At 40.5% G+C, this 19585-nt stretch overlaps 2 protein-coding genes across 3 annotated transcripts in view; one reads left to right on the forward strand and one right to left on the reverse strand.

Moving 5' to 3' along the window:
• fancm (FA complementation group M) overlaps window positions 1-12305 on the forward strand; it is a 133019-nt gene extending 120714 nt beyond the window's left edge. The window contains exons 16-23 of one of the 2 annotated variants that reach the window (XM_086002919.1): window positions 456-521; window positions 1247-1348; window positions 3206-3359; window positions 5027-5130; window positions 7622-8275; window positions 9602-9980; window positions 10895-11186; window positions 12058-12305. In XM_086002919.1, coding sequence (XP_085859045.1) covers window positions 456-521; window positions 1247-1348; window positions 3206-3359; window positions 5027-5130; window positions 7622-8275; window positions 9602-9980; window positions 10895-11186; window positions 12058-12196 — 1890 coding nt within the window. In that variant the 3' untranslated portion in view covers window positions 12197-12305. The remainder of the gene's footprint in view (window positions 1-455; window positions 522-1246; window positions 1349-3205; window positions 3360-5026; window positions 5131-7621; window positions 8276-9601; window positions 9981-10894; window positions 11187-12057) is intronic. The other variant, XM_086002920.1, reaches the window with a different exon arrangement.
• Window positions 12230-19585, reverse strand: part of tpp1 (tripeptidyl peptidase I) — a 35210-nt gene continuing 27854 nt past the window's right edge. Inside the window, exon 13 of the mRNA XM_086002921.1 lies at window positions 12230-14074. Coding sequence (XP_085859047.1) covers window positions 13919-14074 — 156 coding nt within the window. The 3' untranslated portion in view covers window positions 12230-13918. The remainder of the gene's footprint in view (window positions 14075-19585) is intronic.

The following is a 19585-nucleotide window of genomic DNA, read 5'->3' on the forward strand; positions in this document are numbered from 1 at the left end:
ATGTTGAAAGGCTAAAGCAGAAGTTGGAAGTACTGACAGCTGTGGGTGCATGGAGGCACAGTCCAATGGGGCTGCAGTGCATTGTACTACATTCCTCGGACTCTAATGTGGATGTTGACAGTGCTGTTGCTAGGGTGAGGACTTGATGCAGCTGAAGGGTGTTTCCCCACAGAAAGTGGAATAACTCCAGCAGCATTAGGAGAGGTATAGCAGCAAGTTGTTTCCTTTTCTCTGTTGGGCACTGGAATGTGGCCAAAGGGAACCAAAAGGATGGATGAAAAAATAAACTGGAGAGAGAAAAAGAATGAATGAATTGAATTTGAAGCTGTTCTACACACAAAGCTGAGAAAATGGAAGCTGACATTCTTGCCTGTGTTGCTGGTGATGAACAATGTTGTTTCCATGATCAGTAGTAAATAGGAGTTTAATTTTCATGGAAGTATTCTGTGTTGCAGGTGATGGGTACCAGTGATATTGCTTCACCTGTTTTGGCTAAGCGAAAACCCAGGAAAACACTTAATGTACGTAAATAATTAAAAAAAATTATTGTGGAACATGCATATAATTATGGAAAAGGTTTCCTATGGTGCCAGGATTTTGACCCATTATTCATTATTTACAGAGTCTGGAAGATGAGTTTAAAGCCAACTCTGTGTAGCTTTATTTTTCAGTCATTGTAAATGTGCGTCTTTGCCCAGATCTTTTACAGAAGGACCTATGAAAAATTGAGCCCTGTTCTCAGGACCTTATCCCTTCTGGAAAGTCAATCTGATGTTTTTGAAAATGAACTTAGCTTTATTTTAAAACCATTGCCATCGTTGACCTGAAAGGCAAGAAATGAGATTAAGTAAAATACATAATTGTATTGGGTAAATGATATTTTTGGGCATTGTTGAGAATTTACTTAAATCATAACTAGCCTTCAAAATAAAGAAGAAACTAATTCTGTAAGAGTTGAATGTTTATTTATTTTTTATTCTGCAGTTCTGTTCTCTGCACACAATTGTTTAACAGAAGTCGTACATGAAACCATTACTGCATTACGTTTGTGACCCAAGAGCATAGTTTTTGAGACATAGCATATGCTTCTGATTGTTTGAAACTGCATTACATCTATTAGTAAGATGTACAGTGACTTCCACTGGTTCACAGCTAGGCTCTTGTACAATCACTGAAATGTCAGCTAAACATTTTGGGTGAAGGAAATGGGACTGAACCTTGATTTGTGGATGATTTCACTTCACAGTTAGGCTTCACAGACAGTGAAGATGATGATTTTAGAGCAACTGCAACCAAGAATAATAAAGATTCCAAATTGTCCAGAAACATTCATCGTTCCTGGAGAAAGGTAGGTGCAACAACAACAACAACTTGTATTTATGTAGCACCTTTAACGTAGTAAAACGTCCCAAGGCGCTGTACAGGTGCAGTCTTAGTCACATGTTCAGTTGTTGTATGAAGCAGTATATGAACTTTTTTTGGCACATTTTGTAGGTCAGTGACCTGTTATTAAGATGGAGTATTAACACACAAGACAAATATTAGTACCTTGTATAGTTTTAGGACAGAATTATCCGTTGAGGACAAAAACAACATACTGCGGATGCTGGAAATATGCAATAACAACTGGAAATGCTCAGCCGGTCAGGCAGCATCTGGAGAGACGTTTGCCTGATGAAAGATCATCGACCTGAAACGTTAACTCTGTTTCTCTTTCTCCACAGATGCTGCCTGACCTGCTGAATGTTTCCAGCATTTTCTGTTTGTATTATCAATTAAGAATTTTGCCAGTTAAATATAATTTACATATTTAGAGAATACATAATGGTTTTGAGCTTAGCCCTCTTAGAATTCGATTTGGTCAATCCTTTTTAAAAAGACGGGCTACCATGGAAACATAACCTTGGGCAGAAGTCATAGCAGTTTTGTTCAAGTTACTTTTGATGTGGCTGTTTTTCAAATAAATGAATCATCGGAATTCTCTGACATGGCATAATCACAAGATTTGAGTTTAAGAGAATGGGTTTCTTTATTGCAGACTTGACTTTTCCCCTCCAGCTGCACCATAATTCATTACTAAACTTTTGACTATAGTCTGTACTGTAGGTTCTACGAAAATGACTTCCCTTTGCTGAGTGATTTTTCATCATGCTTTCTTGTATTTTGGCATTACAATGCTTATTAATTGATTTTTGTTATGTAAAAATGAAGTTGGGCAACTGTGACTAGTGTAAAATTGGGCAGCTCCAATTATGACATTGATATTATGGGTGAAGTAAGACTGGAACTGGGAAAAGTAGAGGGAGGGAGGAATGCCTTTTTTTAACCTGGAACCCAAGTGCTGACCTCAGTGCATCTATTTCAACAGCAATAACTTCTTGCATTTATATAGTACCTTTAACGTAATAAAACACCCCAAGGTGCTTAATTCAGTTCTATTGGTTTCTGTATCCCTTCCTCCCAGACAGTACAGCTTGGCACAGAAACTCAACATGTGAAGAATTTTGGGTGTGAGCTATTGGCAAGGTGTACCACTATGCCACCCATTCCAGTTCCAAAATTCATTGTGTGGATTTTCAACACTAAGAAAGAATGGCATTTATATGACATGTTTTGCATCCTCAGGATGTCCCAAAGTGCTTCACAGCCTATGGATTGCTTTTGAAGTGTAGGCAAACACGGCTGCTAATTTGTGCACAGCAAAGTGCCACGAAGAGCAAATAAGCTAAATGACCAGCTAATCTTTTCTTTGACTGTTGTCCAGGACACCAGGAAATCTCTCCTACACTTTGAATAGTGCCATGGGATCTTTTACATGCACCTGATTAAGTAGGTAGGGCCTCAGTTTAAAACCAAATCCTAAAGAAGGCACCTCTGACAATGCAGCATTTCCTCAGGACTGCACTGCGATGTCAGCCTAGATTATGTGCTCAAGCCTTTCAATTAAAAAGATAATATGCTGTCATTTTTTTGTATGTTCATGGCCATCAAAACAGTTGTACAGTATTCACTCCACACACTGATCTGTACAAGTGTAACATCTCAAATTATAAAAATCTCCATACTGCTATTTTTATAAGGAGCGCCATTTGATGTCGATATAACTTTTTTCTATTACAAGGCATGTATCTGGAATTTTGAGATGGCAAAGGATTGCTACTTAAATATAATTGTTAATTGGCAGCTGTCTTGCTTTTTCCATTAGCATGCTGCTCGACAGTTTCTTGATGAAGAGGCTGAACTTTCCTCGGAGGGAGCTGAAAATGTGTCCTCTGATGAAGATGATTCTGACCATATCAACGATACTCCTTTGAAACATTTCATCAATGATGAATCCCAACTTTCGCAAGTTATAAGTGGTAACTTTCTGCAGCAATTTAAAATCTGAAATGAAGGCCTCATTAGTTCTGTTTGCACTATTTGGAACTGTATTTTTTTGCAAACATAAATTAGAAAGGTGAAGTCCTGATGGCTCAGTGACTCTATCCAGTGAATAGCTGAGCCAAATAGACCAGAAAGATTTGATGCCTGGTCTGTGTTGAATTAGCTGATCTTAAAGGAGTGCTACAATTACTTCAGTGGTTAATGTGTGTATACCAGTTCAGGACAGGATCAGGTTTAGCTTTGATGCCATTACAGTCGAATAGCCTGCTGATGTGCTGTCAAGGTTCACATGAATAATAGCCACTTTACGCAAGTTACTGGAATGTTCCCAGCATCCGTGCAGCCATACCCTAGAAAATAGTCAACATGTTCAAAAGAGGAAGTGAGCAGAGAAAATGAGCATAAAAACAAATACATTGGAAGTAAATACTACCTGTTATATTTAGCCTTTATTTGAATGTATTGTACTTTATTTTTTAATAAAACAAGATGACAAGCCAGTGACTAAACAGATAGAGGATATGCATAGAAAATGTGAGCTATCAGCAAGAATAGGGACTAGAATTTTTCTCTACTGAAAGTGTGGAGTCGACGCCCAGGAAAAGCAGTTAATGCTGTGTTGATTCTACCTTTTTAAAAAAACAAAAAAAAACAAATGGATAAATACTTTTATATAGATTTGATAGCGGTGTTCAAAATTATGAGGGGTTTTGATACAGTAGATGGGAAGAAACTGTTTCCACTGGCAGGAGTGTTGGTAACCAGAGGACACAGATTTATGATAATTGGCAAAAAATTCAGTGGGGGAAATTATTTCTTTTTTAATGCAGTGAGTTGCTATGATCTGAAATGCACTACCTGAAAAGGTGGTGGAAGCAGATTCAATAGTAACTTTCAAAAGAGAATTGGATGAATACCTAAAGGAGAAATTTGCAGGGCTATGGGCAAAAAGCAGGGGAGTGGGACTACTTGGATAGCTCCTTCAAAGAGCCGACACAGACATAATGGGCCGAATGGCCTCCATATGTGCTGTATATTTCTATGACTCTATTCTGTAGTGTTTTAAGATATGGGATTGAAGACTAAGTAAAACAAATTATTAAATATTCAGTGGAAATGATGGTTTTAGTATTTCTGTGACCATGGGCATGTTATCTGTGAAGTGCAGCTGTCCAAGTTGAATAATGTGTGTTGTAAAGTTGGATTATTGTCCTAAGGCGAATGGGAAATTGCCGATTTTTCTCAGTAATTAACCCACTGGCAAAATTGCAGGAATGTGTCTCTTTGAAATGTGTTATTTCTGAGAATATGATTTTGTTAAAGGTTATTTAATTTTGGAGAAAAGCATTTACATTTAAATTCCATTGTGATAACTCTCCTACTTTATGTTGAGTTTTGTATTAAATTATATCTGGTAGATCACCTCTGCAACCTAAGTGGATCTAGACTGACACAAGTACTGGCAATTCTGATTCCTGTTAGATGATCTCCCTACTTGGGCAAAGCCAGCTACTACCTAAATTAGCACTAGGTCACACCTTCCAAGTTGAATTGGGAGGAATTACTTTACATGTTGCTTATCTGAAGGACTTTACAGCCTTGATATCACAAATTTAATGAATTGTTTGTCATTTTCCCCCAGACGGTGATATGCAAGAAATTTACTTGAAGTCTGTCCGTAGCCCAAATATTTACAATAAGAAAAAAATGGTCTATAACAAAAATGAAATGACCATCTTTTCACAGGTAAGGTCTAACTGTTTAGATTTTGTTAAATCAGATCCGTTCTTTTGGTGGTTTAGAGAGAAAATTGCTGCTGATTTGAGAACTTTTTAATTGTTAAGATTTACTGTGCCAAATTGTGGCTATGTAGTCATAGGTATGTCTTAGAAGCACTGTTGCAAAATGCCATTATTGTTCATTCCATTCTTATACAAGGCCTCCGGGCTCAGACTAATGGTCAGGTAGACAGTATGTTTGCATACCTGTAACTGTGTTTCAGGAAATGTGCAATCTCAGTACAGGTTGCATCAGTCTATGCTTTTCTGACTCCTGCTCCTTTGCTGTGAGAAAATGACCATCAGTAACTTTGCTGGCTTTGGGAGCTCAGTGTGTGGAATATTGTAGAAACAAAACTGCATCCTACCTCTGTGGTGTCAATACGCTGTCACTGAGTAGTCTTCAATGGAGAAACTTTTTTATATAGCTGAGGTATTGGAGAAGACCACGCTGGGAATCTGCATAGGAGAGGAGGAGGAGGGTGGGTCTCTGTTAGAAATGAGGCCAGAAGTCACGGTTGAATAGTAGGGCAGGAGCAAGTCATCCCTGGTGCTCTCCAATACTTTCTCTTCTCTGGAAAGAGATGATGTGGAGACTTGAGAGTTGACTACGACAGGCAAGGCTGTGCCATGCACTGAGGTAATCCAACAGCCAGTCAGAAAATATGGGGAACGAGAAAGAGTAGGAGACAAGCTGTGGTATTACTGTGTTCAAGTACTGGACCCAGTAAAACAAGTGGTGGTACAGGGATTGTCAGCAGCCTTGGAGAATGTTACCAATGGGGTCCGAACAGGGATCTGTTTTGGGACCTCTTTTGTTTAATATCTTGATAAATGATCTGGAGCTAGAAGTCACAAGCACAGTGGCAAAATGTGCCGATGATGCAAAGCTACTGAAGGTGATAGACTGTAAAGTTAAACATGATGATCTACATATAATTGGGACAGATAACAGAAGAAATTCAATGTAGAGAAATACAAAGTGCTTCATGGGTCAAAACATCCAGGAAAGAACTATTACTTAAATGGAAAGAAAATAATGTATATGGAAAATTAAATAGATCTGGGGGTCCTGATTGACAATAAATTGTAGCTATTTGCAACAATACAGGAAACTATCTTTTAACCGGCACCTAAATAAGTGGAAATCTCTGTTAACCGACAAAATTCAGGAGTAGGTTCAGGTAAGTTTTACTTCATATTAGTGGCAGTTCCTGGATCTGTGGCTGTGTAACTGGTGTTCGTGCACTTGTTGCTAAGCAACAGGGATGCTTGGTCTGTGGCCAGAGTTCCTGCACATGTTGCTAAGCAACAGGGAAGCCTGGATTTGTTGCTGTGTACGGAGCTCTCGTACCTTTTAAACTATACCTCTCTGTAATCCGGCCTTTTTGATAAACCGGCACCACGCCGGTCCCGTTGGTGCCGGATAATAAAGAGTCTCCTGTACTTGGTGGCAGTGAGTAAACCAAATCAGATGTAGGGATGTATTAAAGGCTCAATATTGAGCCAAAATAGTGAGGGTATGATCACACTTGGAATAATGTGTAGTTCTGGTCGCCATAGTACAAAAGGAATATTGTAGGTATTGAAAGGTTACAGAAGAGAGCAATGCGAATGATTGAGGGGATGAAGGGATTGGATTATTATGAGTGATTACATAAATTTGGCATGTTTGCACTGGAAAAGAGAAGGCTGAGAGGTAATGGGATTCTAAAGGGACTAGATAATGTAGACCATGACCAGCTATTTCACCTTGTCCAGAACAGTAGAACCAGAGGACACAGGTTGCCCTTGAATGGGGTAAATTCAAAACTAATCTGCAGAAACATTATTTCAGTGAGCGAGTGGTAAATCTATGGAATAGGCTTCCTAGGGAGACCGTGGAAGTGGATAGTGTTGATTAATTCAAATGCAAATTAGATAGACTTATTTCAGAAAATAATATTTTTGGATACAGTGTACGAGTAATTTGAGACATGGCATATAGTAAGTATAGCTTGCTTGGGAGTAACCGGTGACATTGGACCTATGGTTCCTAAAGCTTTCAACCACTGGGGGTTTTCCTTGCCTTGTGTCTAGGTCTGTTGTAGACTAATTGATGTTGATTCATTACCATGATTAGTCAACAGCTCCCTTATTGTATCATGCAAATGCCAGAATGGTAGATGGCAAACTGAATGGACGTTTGGTCTTTTTTGTCTAGCAATTCCTATGTTCCTAAGTTAACATTTCAAGTTTAACTCATCAGTTCTGATGAAGGGCACATCCAAACATTAACTTATCTTTTCTCTTTACAAATTATGATTGATCTGTGTACTTCCAGCATTTTTGTTTGTACTTGGTTTGCAGCATTTGCTTTCTTTTGTTTTGGTGGTGTTGGAATGTTAAACTCTAGTAAATATATGAACGTCTTCTCTCTCTGGTGGTCTGTGGTAATGTTGAGCTTTTCTTCTTGTTAGATTCCTGAACAGGATGAGACCTATATAGAAGACAGCTTTTGTGTTCGGGAGGAAGATGAAGAAGATACTCGAACTGAATTAAGTGATGATGAGATTGTTAATTTTGATCTCTTTAATGACACTCCCATTGGAGGAAACAAACAGTATGCGACTCGGCACAGAGCAAGAACAAAAATGGCAGAAATGGAGAATGCTAAAGGTGCCTTGACCAAAAAGAAGAAAGGCAGCCGAATCATTGTGTTGAATGATTCCAGTGAAGAAGAACAAGTTGTGAACATGAACAATCAATTGCCAGGAAAAGATTTGGTACTAAACAGCAAGAGTAAACAGACTACAGAAGAGCAAAACATTATTTTATGTTCTTCAAAACCAAGCTTAAGAGGTTGCTCTTTTAAGAAATCTTTTTCAAAAATTACTTTGCAACAACCGGCAGGTGTTGAAAAGGATAAACCTTCAGATCCTTGCTCAATGAACAGAAGCTGTGCCATGCGGTTGAATCTCCAGGCTTCTGTGTCTGAAACCTTGGACTTTCAAATAGAGCAAAAACATTCAAAGTCTACTTCAACACTTGCCCCAGAAATTACATACAATTCAATGCAAGACAAGGCACAGAGTAAAACCCAAATGGACAAACATCACTGTATTAACTCTGTTGTAAGTATTAATTGATAAAATGTATTTATTTTAGTGCTTGCTATACAGATGCTAATAATCCTCTGTCAGCTAGTAAAATAAATCCCGATATCGTATCTGGTCTAAAACATGTTGTATAGATGCAGGACCTAATTCTTTCTCTGCATCCCCACTGTCCAAAAAACATTAAAAAGGTAAGAAATATCTACTTCTACATTATCTTTGAATCCAATGCTGTCTGTATTACAGGCTGTAACACCTCATGGGACTGAAATGACATTGATTTTAAGCCCTTTGAGCTCTCTTGCAGTTCGGCATCTTGTATGTGGTCTAGGTTTTGTTATCCGACATATTATTGTTTAATTTCATGGGGTAATTTTATTTATAGTAAAAAGCTACTGATATATATATTAATTGTAAAGAAAATGCTACATGGAGGTACAATGTAGGATTACTAAAGAACATTAACTAATGCCATTTAAAAAAAACTAATCATTTGGTAAGCCATTTTTTTGGTTATTTTACCTTCAGACTGTTTATCAACAGAAACCAATATTTCAGCAATTTTTTGTAGTTGGATAAAGAAGTGCAGAAACTTCGACAAAACATTTTTGCAGTCTGCTGTGCCTATAGTACTAGTTTGAGCTGTAAAGAATTTTGATCAACTTTATGATTTTAAAAATTACTTGCAATTGATTGTGACATTAAGTAAATGCCATCACAGTAGAATCATGCCAAATTATGTGGCATATTAACATTTTCAGTATCCATCCACTTTATGCATGTGCTTTTTTCCAATACTTATGGTTTTGTGAAAAGGGGACATTTTCTCTGTTCAGATGGATTTACACTTTAATCCTAAATTGAACATTACAACATGCAACATTCTATTTTAAAGCGTTGACTAAATTTAGTTAAAAAGAATTTTTTTTTTTTTTAAAGGAGCTCAGATTACGCATTCCTGCACCCTAGTATGAAATGCTTACTGCTGTCTAGGAAATGGACCCTACTTTGTTCCTCATTTCATATCACCCACCTGTTTCAATAAGACTAATTGGAACTGGTTTTCCAAGCACAAAGCAAATATGGCTTATATATCATATTGTATAATGTTTGTGAATACCCTGGGGATGGATTCAAGTTTTAAATCCTGTGCAGTAATCCATTTGTGGATTTACTTGTCAAACATAGCATGGCTGGTTTTAAAAGTTGAGATCTGTAACTAATTTACTGCAATAAATAAACATAACTACAGGTGTGCTTTTAGATTTTAAGTGGCCCAGTGATTTACAAATATATGTTGGTAACAGTAACGCTGTAACAAAATAGATGCATTTCCTATTACAGACAGAAAAATCATTGGTGGACTATGACATTTCCACATTTTCAAGACCAAGTGAAACTCTGTGTAAAGACAGTCTGATTACTAACCATCACCCTGTAGCTCTCGGAACAGTTCCACTGAAGGTTCTTGTGGACAGTCGAGAAATCTCCTCCGGGCCAAACCTGGTCTCTTCTCTACGTATTAAACATAACATTAAGGCTGAGATTTGTTGTCTCAATGGATGTGATTATATAGTGAGCAATCGGATGGCTGTAGAAAGAAAATCCTTATCAGAGTTTGCAAACAGTGTCAACCGAAGTAGGCTTGTAGACCGTATTCAGCACCTTCAGGCCATGTTTGAACGTGTGTGTGTCATTGTGGAGAAAGACAGAACAAAACCAGGTGAGTGGCTTGTTTATGAATTGTTTGTGTCTGACTCTCCGATGACATTTCACAGAATCGTTATGCTTCCTTTTTCATGAGGCTTTCTTCAACCTACTGTAAGACTTGTCAGCCAGAATGATGAAAACATCACAAGAATTTCCTATTTAGATGTACATATTTTAGACATCAACGTAACATGGTTGCCATACTTTTTTATTCCAATAGACAGTAGATGCATAATGCAAAATACATGTACCAAGTTAGACCCTGTTTGAGAATAGCGCACATCCCTTGGGGCTCTTTTTTATAAAGTTGCTCTTTGGAAGCATTAAAGTGTAGCGATTGGTTGTTAAGATGTCCCTCAGTAGAGAAAACAGTGAATGGAATATTAAAGGCTATAGTATAGCAGATCAAACGGTTTTACCCATTGAGATTTCTACATAATTCCCTAGGCTTTTGACAGCAGGAGGTGCACAACAGCCAACCAATATGACTTCTGATTCTCCTCCCCTCCATGATGTAGAGTCTAGTGTGGCACAACCTTGTGACAAGTCATGAACATGAGCCTGCACACTCCCAATTAGTGGCACTTGCGTTGCTGTATCACACGTTTTACCTTCTGTTTTCCTCTGTTAATACTATAGATGAATTTTGCTGTGCCCTTTCTAAAGTGCTGAAGTTACCATTTTATTACCAGACTTTATTGTCTGTGGGTATATCCAAATAGCTTTGTGGTTTGGCTGTAATGATGCATAATGTGTTACACTAGCATAAAGGATCAAAGGAAAGTGAGCTCTAAAGTTGGCATAACACAGTATGGATAAATAGAAAAACATTCTCAATCTTAAGAATAATTTTGAAGATTCATAGTTCTGTCTTTCATTTGAGGCAAAAGTAAATTGTGTTGAACTCTGCATTTCAATAAACTACAGGTGATACATCCAGGATATTCCAGAGAACCAGGTACTATGATGGCTTGTTATCAGCTCTGACCGTTGCTGGAATTCGAATCTTGTTCAGCTCTAGCCAAGAGGAAACAGCTGGCCTACTTGCTGAACTTGCCCATGTTGAAGAAAGAAAGAATGCTGCTATTACTGTCCCGTTGGAGGTTCGAGGTCACCGGCAACAAATTTTGCAGTTCTACCTCAGCATTCCTGACATCAGTTATATAACGGCTTTAAATCTCTGTCACCAGTTCAAATCTGTGAAAGAAGTAGCTAACAGGTAATTTTATTTCCTGATTTCGCTAGGTTATATTGTGCTTCATTATATTAATTTTCAGACGCGATGGTATTTGCTAGAATGCCAACAATTAGTCTAATTGTAGTGTAAGGGAGAATTTATAGTGACAATGTAATAGTGAGGTGAAAGAGAGTTAGCTCACTTGCATGTGGGAATATATATTTTCAAAGTCATTTGTGACTTTTTTGTGTGCTCATGATTTGCAGTTCTCTCAACCGTACATATGAATACTGCACAGGTAAATCACCTGACCTCCTCGCAAGCAGGTGTCTCTTATTCGCCTCACAGCTGTTGTCTAGAGCCTCTGCACATTTGTGCAGTTCTGAAAATGATCACAAGATACAAATTCCAATATTTAATGTGACGGTCACAGGATGTCTGTTCTTCAGATGCACTGGACATTGCAAGGAAATTCAGTATCTTCATAACCACCACAAAGAATTTCAATTAGCTTGAGCACCTTTTTGAATGTTTTTAATCTGCTAGTTCTGATATTGGGAGAACAGGGCTGGAAGATTTACTAATCCTGACTGCAAAGAAGCGGAGCTGACATCAGTTGCTGCTGCTGTTAACCCAGAATGCTTCACCTGTTTGTGTACTAATTTAGTTTGTTCGTACTGCCAACAGTCCGTGCCTGGCCCGCGCCATGCTCTCCACCTCTAACAGTGCTCGGTTTTTAAAAAGGAGTAAAATTGCATATTTAAAAAAAAATTGAAGGATGCTACAGTTGATTCAAATATTTACGGTTGATCATTAAAAGGATCATATTCACTTCTTTACACAACTGTGTGTGTCTTGCATGTATTGAAAATAGAATGATTATTTGACAATAAATTTTTTCTTCGCCCTCTAGTTCAGTGGATGAAATAGCAGCTCGAGCAAAGGTTGGTCACCGACGAGCTGAAGAGATCTACCGTTATCTTCACTATGTGTTTGATCCTCAAATGGTGCCTGATCATCTAGGGCAAACTACCCGGAAACAAAGCTTATAGGTATAAATATCTTTACGATTTGCCAACCGTGAGCATCTTTAAATGCACTTTATTTCTGTACTTAATGAATATAATGTACAAATTATGTAAATAAAATCTTTCAACAAGATTTTGTCGGCATATTCAAATGTTAACATAGTTAGGACTCTGCCAACTGAAACCTCAGCTGAACATCGAAATAAGATTACAACTACAACCTGTAACTTGGACAATTCAAGATTTGTAAATTTAAACCACCCAGGCACTGGCAGCATAACCCCAGTTACAAAATCCATCAGGTTAAGAATTTGGATTAAAGATATTTTTGTCAGTACATAATATTTGCCCAGTTTCGTTAACTATAAAAAGGTAGAAGTAAATGAATCATTCAGTATTATACTTGCATTAACATCTGATGATTGTTAATTAACAGTCTCAATTCTAGCAGTCATTTAGACAATGTATTGTGTGGGTGGCATTGGTATAAATGTTAAGCAGCATCAATCACTGAAAAATTCCAGTTTAAATACAATAATCATTTGATTATATCTATCCGTGCCCTTGTTCGCAGATTCCTTTTTATACAAAAAACACAACTGAATAATTGTTTAAGATTGCTGTAAAACATTATTTCCTACAATTAAATAATGGAATAAACTAGAACTGTGGTTCTCAAACTTTTTTGGTTGAAGGACCCCTTTTCAAATGGATTTGTAATCATGGATGTAACCCCCCCCCCCCATCTAAATTATAATACTATTTGCATTTGCATTTTTGAATGTAAAGTTCATCAGTGCCCTGTTAAAGGGACTTGCATGAAGCTTTACCGGGACTGTCTGATATAGTGAACATTGTTGCTAAAACTTTTATCTTCCCTTCAGCTGAAAGGTAACCCTACAGGTTCAGCAACATGCCTGTTGAATAAGTCACCACATGACACCTCCCTGCTCTTCCTGGAGTGGGATTAGACTCAGTGGCTCCTGTTATGAACAGTGGCACAGTTTCAGGTGTAACCTTCCATCGCCTGCCTACTCACTGCACAGCTGCTGAGTGTTTCAGGGTTTTTTCCTCCCACTCTGCTGCTTACTGGCCTGTCTGTGCTGGAATATCGCTGCCTGGTGTGCAACCTTTCTGCCATCGGGACACCGCCAGTAACTGGGACCGCGGCTTTAGTCTGGGTCCAGTCACAGGCCCAGCTGCTGTACTCCGTGAACAAAGCTCTGCTTGATTGTCATCCCAGGTCCTTGGACAAGGCGGCTCCTTCCTACCCTACCCCAGCCCTATGAATCCATTCCTGGTGTCTTGGGCCTCTCATCTTCTCTTGGGATTCTCAGTCAGTCAGAGGCCCTGCTAATCCAGTTATGCATCCGTTTCCAGAGCTGCTTTGGTAAGCGATCGGCGGGTGGGCACTGGGGCCAATGTCTCGCTGTGCAGGTGCACCTGGACCTGACATTGAACTCCCCGGTGCGTGACCTCTCTGCTATGCCACTCGAGCAGACGAAGAAAATCCATAATGGCCAACAGCCCATGCCATCGCTGCAGCTGGTCCCAGTCACATTATTTCGCAGACCTCTTGGAAAGTCTCTACAGAACCCCCCCGGGGGCTCTGCGGACCCCAGTTTGAGAACCACTAAACTAGAACAGTAATGATCTAAATAGGCACACTCTCAAAAGTGTTAAGGGGGAAAAATTTAGCATGTGGTTTATATTCTGATTGCAACTCCTTGTCTTAGTTGCTTCGGGTCATGGATGATCAACTTTGCCTACAAGGAGTGCCTTGAGTAGCTCTGGATAGTTAGGTGTCCCCCATCCTGTCACAGGATCCCAAGATGGAGAAGCACAGAATCCCCGACCTTCAGTTTTTTCATCCAGACAACCTAAGTGGCATCCTATAGTCACCTATGATTTGAAGAGAGAATTGTGAAATTCAACATTAGCAGTGTAAGCAGAAGACCCGCTTTATGTACTACACTTTCTAGGTGGCATATTCTTTCTGTTCCCTAGCCATCAGGTTAAGAATGCACTCTGCACCTTGTCTCTGCGAATTAAGGTATTTTTGTCAGTCCAGGGCATATGCCAATTCGTAGTTAACTATAAAAAGTAGAAACAAATTAATTTAGTATTAGTTATATCAATTTTTGATGATCAGTTAATTGGCATGTCCCAATTCCAATAATCCAACACGTGAAAAATATGAAATAAGTACATATAAATATTTTCTGCTTTGTAACCTGACTTGAACTCATGAAAAATGTCTTTGTTCCAGTGTCAATGTTGCAGTCCTGTTATATTCTCAGCTATCTGTTCTGTTCTCTATATTTAAAACTCTAGGCTTTCATTTGCAAAGCAAAGTTAAGAAACCAAAATTTGTGTGACACACCTTTAGCAGGCTCCCAAACACACTTTTTTCATTACCTTACTGGATGTGCAGTATAATCGCACAAAAAAAAATCCTTCCACTTATTTTATGTACCACATCTGTAATTTTACATCTTGTAAATTATTCAGTTTTTAGGGTAAGTCAAATGAAGCAAAAATTCTGGACTCCATGGCATTGCACGTGGTTAAGAAGGACCTAATCAAAATATATGAATCACGAACACCTTTCCTGTGGCTTTGTTCATGGATAGCTTGGGGCGTTTAGTATCTGAGACTTCTACTCAACTGATCTTGTTCATTTGTTTCTCATTGGGGTTTTGCAGTTTATCAGTTATGGCGTGGACTACTTTGTTTGTGGATGTGAAAGGAATTTGGCGGTGGGGGAGACTTTACCCCCCCACTGCACTCTGTGGTCATTTTGGAAATCTCCAGTATGTGCAGGCACATCAAGAGATTTTGGGTGCACTGGAAGAACTGCTTTATGGTCCCCTTCAATCTGTCCCAGCTCCTCACTTTCTTTCTCTCTTACTCTCTTCCCTCATTTGTTGGGCTCTCCCAGTAAATTTCTTACTCATTCTCTTTGTGTCCGTTACCATCCTCGATTCCTGTCTTTATACTACTGTCCCCATTTCTCTCTTCATCTGCGTGCTTTCGCTAGTGATTTCTGCCAACTGTATCCTTTTCCTCAAATTATCTTCAACCATCACCTTTTCCACCAGCGTGTTCTCTCACTCAACAGGACAGAAGCTACAGAGGCAAGAACCAGTTTTACACAGATTAAATGAAATGAATAAAGGAGACCTAGATTGGGATTTTTAAAAAATTCAAATTTCTAAATGGTGTTTTGTCCTAGGTTTCCTGGTGCAGTTTGAAGTAATCTTCAAACTACAGCAGGAAACTTGTAAAAAGTAGTGTAAAACCTTTGAATTAATTGACCAGGTACGATAATACGACAACAATTTGCAGTTATATAGCTCATCGGTCACTGACCTCATCTCTTCTGGAGATCTTCCCTCCACAGCCACCAACCTCATATATAGTTCCCAAACCCCCCACAGCTCGCTTCTACCTCCTTCACAAGATCCACAAACAGGACTACCCTGGTAGACCCATCGTTTCAGCCTGTTCTTGCCCCACTGATTTCTTCCTATCTTGACCCTAGTTTTTCTCCCCTTGTCCAGTCTCTTCCCACCTACATCTGCGACTCTTCCTTCGCCCTCCACCACTAACAGTTTCCAGTTTCCTGGCCCCAACTATGGATGTCCAATTCCTTTACACCTCCATCCCCCACCAGGATGGCCTGAGGGCGCTCCGCTTCTTCCTTGAACAGAGGCCCAACCAGTCCCCATCCACCACCACCCTCCTCCTCTACCTGGTTGAACTTGTTCTCACATGGAACAATTTCTCCTTTGACTCCACTCACTTCCTCCAAATGAAAGATGTTGCTATGGGAACCCGCATGGGTCCTAGCTATGCCTGCCTTTTTGTGGGCTATGTGGAACATTCTTTGTTCCAGTCCTACTCTGGTCCCCTCCCTCTCCTCTTTTTCTGGTATATTGATGACTGTATCGGTGCGGTTTCCTGCTCTCGCCCTGAACTAGAAAATTTCATTCCCTTTGCTTCCAATTTCCACCCTTCCCTCACCTTCACATGGTCCATCTCCGACTCTTCCCTTCCTCGACTTCTCTGTTTCCATTTCTGGGGATAGGCTATTGACAAACATCCACTATAAACCCACTGACTCCTACAGTTACCTGGATTACACTTCCTACCACCCTGCTTCCTGTAAGGACTCTATTCCATTCTCACGCTTCTCTGTCGCATCTGCTCTGATGCCACCTTCCATATTAGTGCTTCCGATAGTCTTCCTTTTTCCTCAACTGAGGATTCCCCTCTACCGTGGTTGACATGGCCCTTGGCTGTGCCCGTTCCATTTCCCGCACTTCTGCTCTCACCCATTCCCCTCCCTCCCAGAACCTCTCTTGTCCTCACCTTTTACCCCACCAGCCTCCACATTCAACGGATCATCTTCTGCCACCTCCAGCGTGATCCCACCACCAAACACATCTACCCCTCCCCATTCAGCATTCCGAAGGGAACGCTCCCTCAACACCCTGGTCCGCTCCTCAGTCCCAACACCCCCTCCCCTTCCCACAGCACCTTCCCATGCAAGTGCAGGAGATGCAACATCTGCCCTTTTTTTTCTCCCTTCCCACCGTCCAGGACCCCAAACACTCCTTCCAGATGAAAGTAATTTACTTGTACTACTTGCAATTTAGTATACTGTATTCGCTGCTCACTATGTGGTCTCTACATTGGAGATATCAAATGCAGATTGGGTGACCGCTTTGCAGAACAACTCCGTTCAGTCCGTAAGCGTGACCCTGAGCTTCTGGGTTGCCTGTCACTTTAATTCTCCGCTCCACTCCCACTCTGACCTCTTAGTCCTTGGCCTCTTACACTGTTCCAATGAGGCTCAACGTAAGCTCGAGGAAAAGCACCTCATCTTTCAATTAGGCACTTTACAGCCTTCTAGACTCGACATCATGTTCAACAATTTCAAACCATAACCTTTGCCCTTATTTTTCACATGGCAGCTGTTGATGATTCTGCCATTCCCATTTACACCTCTTCTAGACTGATCGTTTGTTTCTTTACTTGTCCCATTACCATCTCCTTTTGCTTTGTACTATCATACCTTTTTGTCATTTAGTCACTCCTGCCTATCACAGACCTTCCCTTTTCTTCCCCCACCCCCTTCCCTGCCCCTGCACTTGCTTAAAATCTGTTACATCTCTAACTTTTTCCAGTTCTGACAAAAGGTCACAGACCTGAAACGTTAACTCTGTTTCTTTCTCCACAGATGCTGCCTGGCCTGCTGAGTATTTCTAGCATTTTCTGTTTTTATTTCAGGTTTCCAGCATCCACAGGATTTTGCTTTTGTATCTGCATTTACATAGCACCTTTTTAACGTAGAAAAACTTCTTAAGGTGCTTCAGAGATGTGATCAGACAAAAATGGACACCAAGCCAAAGAAGGAAACATTAGGGGGTGTGACCAAAAGCTTGGTCAAAGAGGCGGATATTAAGTAGGGCAGGGAGGAAGAGGGGTTTTGGATATGGAATTAAAGTGTGGGGCCTAGATGGCTGATGGTATGGCCGCCAATAGTGGGTCAAAGGGAATGGGAGGGATGCACAAAAGGCGAGAGTTCTAAGATAGGGTGGGGCAAGGCCATGAAGGGATTTAAACATGAGTACATGAATTTTAAATCTGAGTTGGTGGAGGTCCAAGAGCCAATGTAGGTGAGCAAGGACAAGTGATGGTGAGCAGGACTTTGGTGCAGGATAGGATATGGGGAGCAGAGTTTTGGACGAGCTAAAGTTTACAGCGGGTGAAGAATGCATTGGATCTGGAGGTGATAATGGCATGGTGAGGGTTTTGGTAGCAGATAGGCTGAGGTGGACAGTGGCAGGAATGTTATGGAGGTGGAAGTAGGCACTCTTTGTGATGGAGTATATTAGGGTTGGAAACTCAGCCCGGGGTCGAAATAGGTTGCTGAGGTTATAAACAGTCAGGCTGAGGCAGTGGCCAAGGAAGGGGATGGAATTGGTGGCAAGGGTGCATAGGTTTGTGGTTATGGCATTAGATCCCCCACATGTTTTAAATGGAGGCTCACCCACAACTGGACATTGGACGTGCAGTCCAACAACACACAGGCAGTGGAGAGGTAGAGCTGGGTGTCGCCTGCGTACATGTGGAAGCTGACCCCATGTATGCGGTTGTCATTGCCAAGGTGCAGCATGTAAATAAGAAAAAAAGAGGGGCCAAGGATAGATCCTTGGGATACTCTAGAGGTAATTGGGCAGGAAGAGAAGCCATTGCTGGAGATGTCCTGGCTCTGACTGGATAGGCAAGAGTGGAATCATGCGAAGGCAATCCCACTTGAGCTGGACAGTGGAGTAAGGCATTGGAGGAGGATGGTGTGATCAATCATGTCAAAGGTTGCAGAGAAGTAGAGGAGGGATAATGCCCCACAGTGACAAAGGATATCAACTGATTATGATTAGGGCATTTCATTGCTGTAGCAGGGACGGAAACCTGATTGGAGAGATTTCAAACCTGCTGTTGCAAGAAAGATGGACACAGATTTTGAGGCGACAGCACATTTAAGGACTTGAGAGGAAAGGGAGGTTGGAGATAATTTTCTAGGAGAGAGGAGTTGAGGGTTTTTCAATGGTGGTTTTGAAAGGGAGAGACATAGTACTTGAGGAGAGGGAACCATTTACAATGTCAGCTAGCATAGGGACCAGGAAGGGAAGTAATAGACATACAAATAATTGGTTATTGAAAATACAATTCAGCCCCATGATAGTGCTTAGAACATAAGAAATGGGAGCAGGAGTAGGCCATTTGGCCCCTCGAGCCTGCTCTGCCATTTGATAAGATCATGGCTGATCTGGTCTTGGCCTCAATGCCACTTTCCTGCCCGCTCCCCATAACCCTGGACTCTCTTATCATTCAAAAATCTGTCTCTCTCCACCTTAAATATATTCAATGACCCAGCCTCCACAGCTCTCTGGGGTAGAGAATTCTAAAGATTCACGACCCTCCGAAGAAATTCCTCCTCATCTCCATTTTAAATGGGCGACCCCTTATTCTGAAACTATGCCCCCTAGTTCTAGATTCCCCCACGAGGGGAAACATCCTCTCTGCATCTACCTTGTTGAGCCTCCTCAGAATCTTATACGTTTCAATAAGATCCCCTCTCATTCTTCTAAATCCAATGAGTATAGGCCAAACCTGCTCAAACTTTCTTCATAAGACAACCCCTTCATCTCAGGAATCAACCTCGTGAACCTTCTCTGAACTGCCTCCAATGCAAGTATATCCCCCCTCAAATAAGGAGACCAAAACTGTACGCAGTACTCCAGGTGTGGTCTCACCAACAGTTGTAGTAAGACTTCCCTACTTTTATACTCCATCCCCTTACAATAAAGGCCAACATTCCATTTGCCTTCCTAATTGCTATAC

The sequence above is a fragment of the Somniosus microcephalus genome, chromosome 12 (genome assembly GCF_052327205.1).
Source record: "Somniosus microcephalus isolate GS21.2 chromosome 12, FLI_Smic_1.0, whole genome shotgun sequence".
Taxonomy (NCBI): Eukaryota; Metazoa; Chordata; class Chondrichthyes; order Squaliformes; family Somniosidae; genus Somniosus; species Somniosus microcephalus.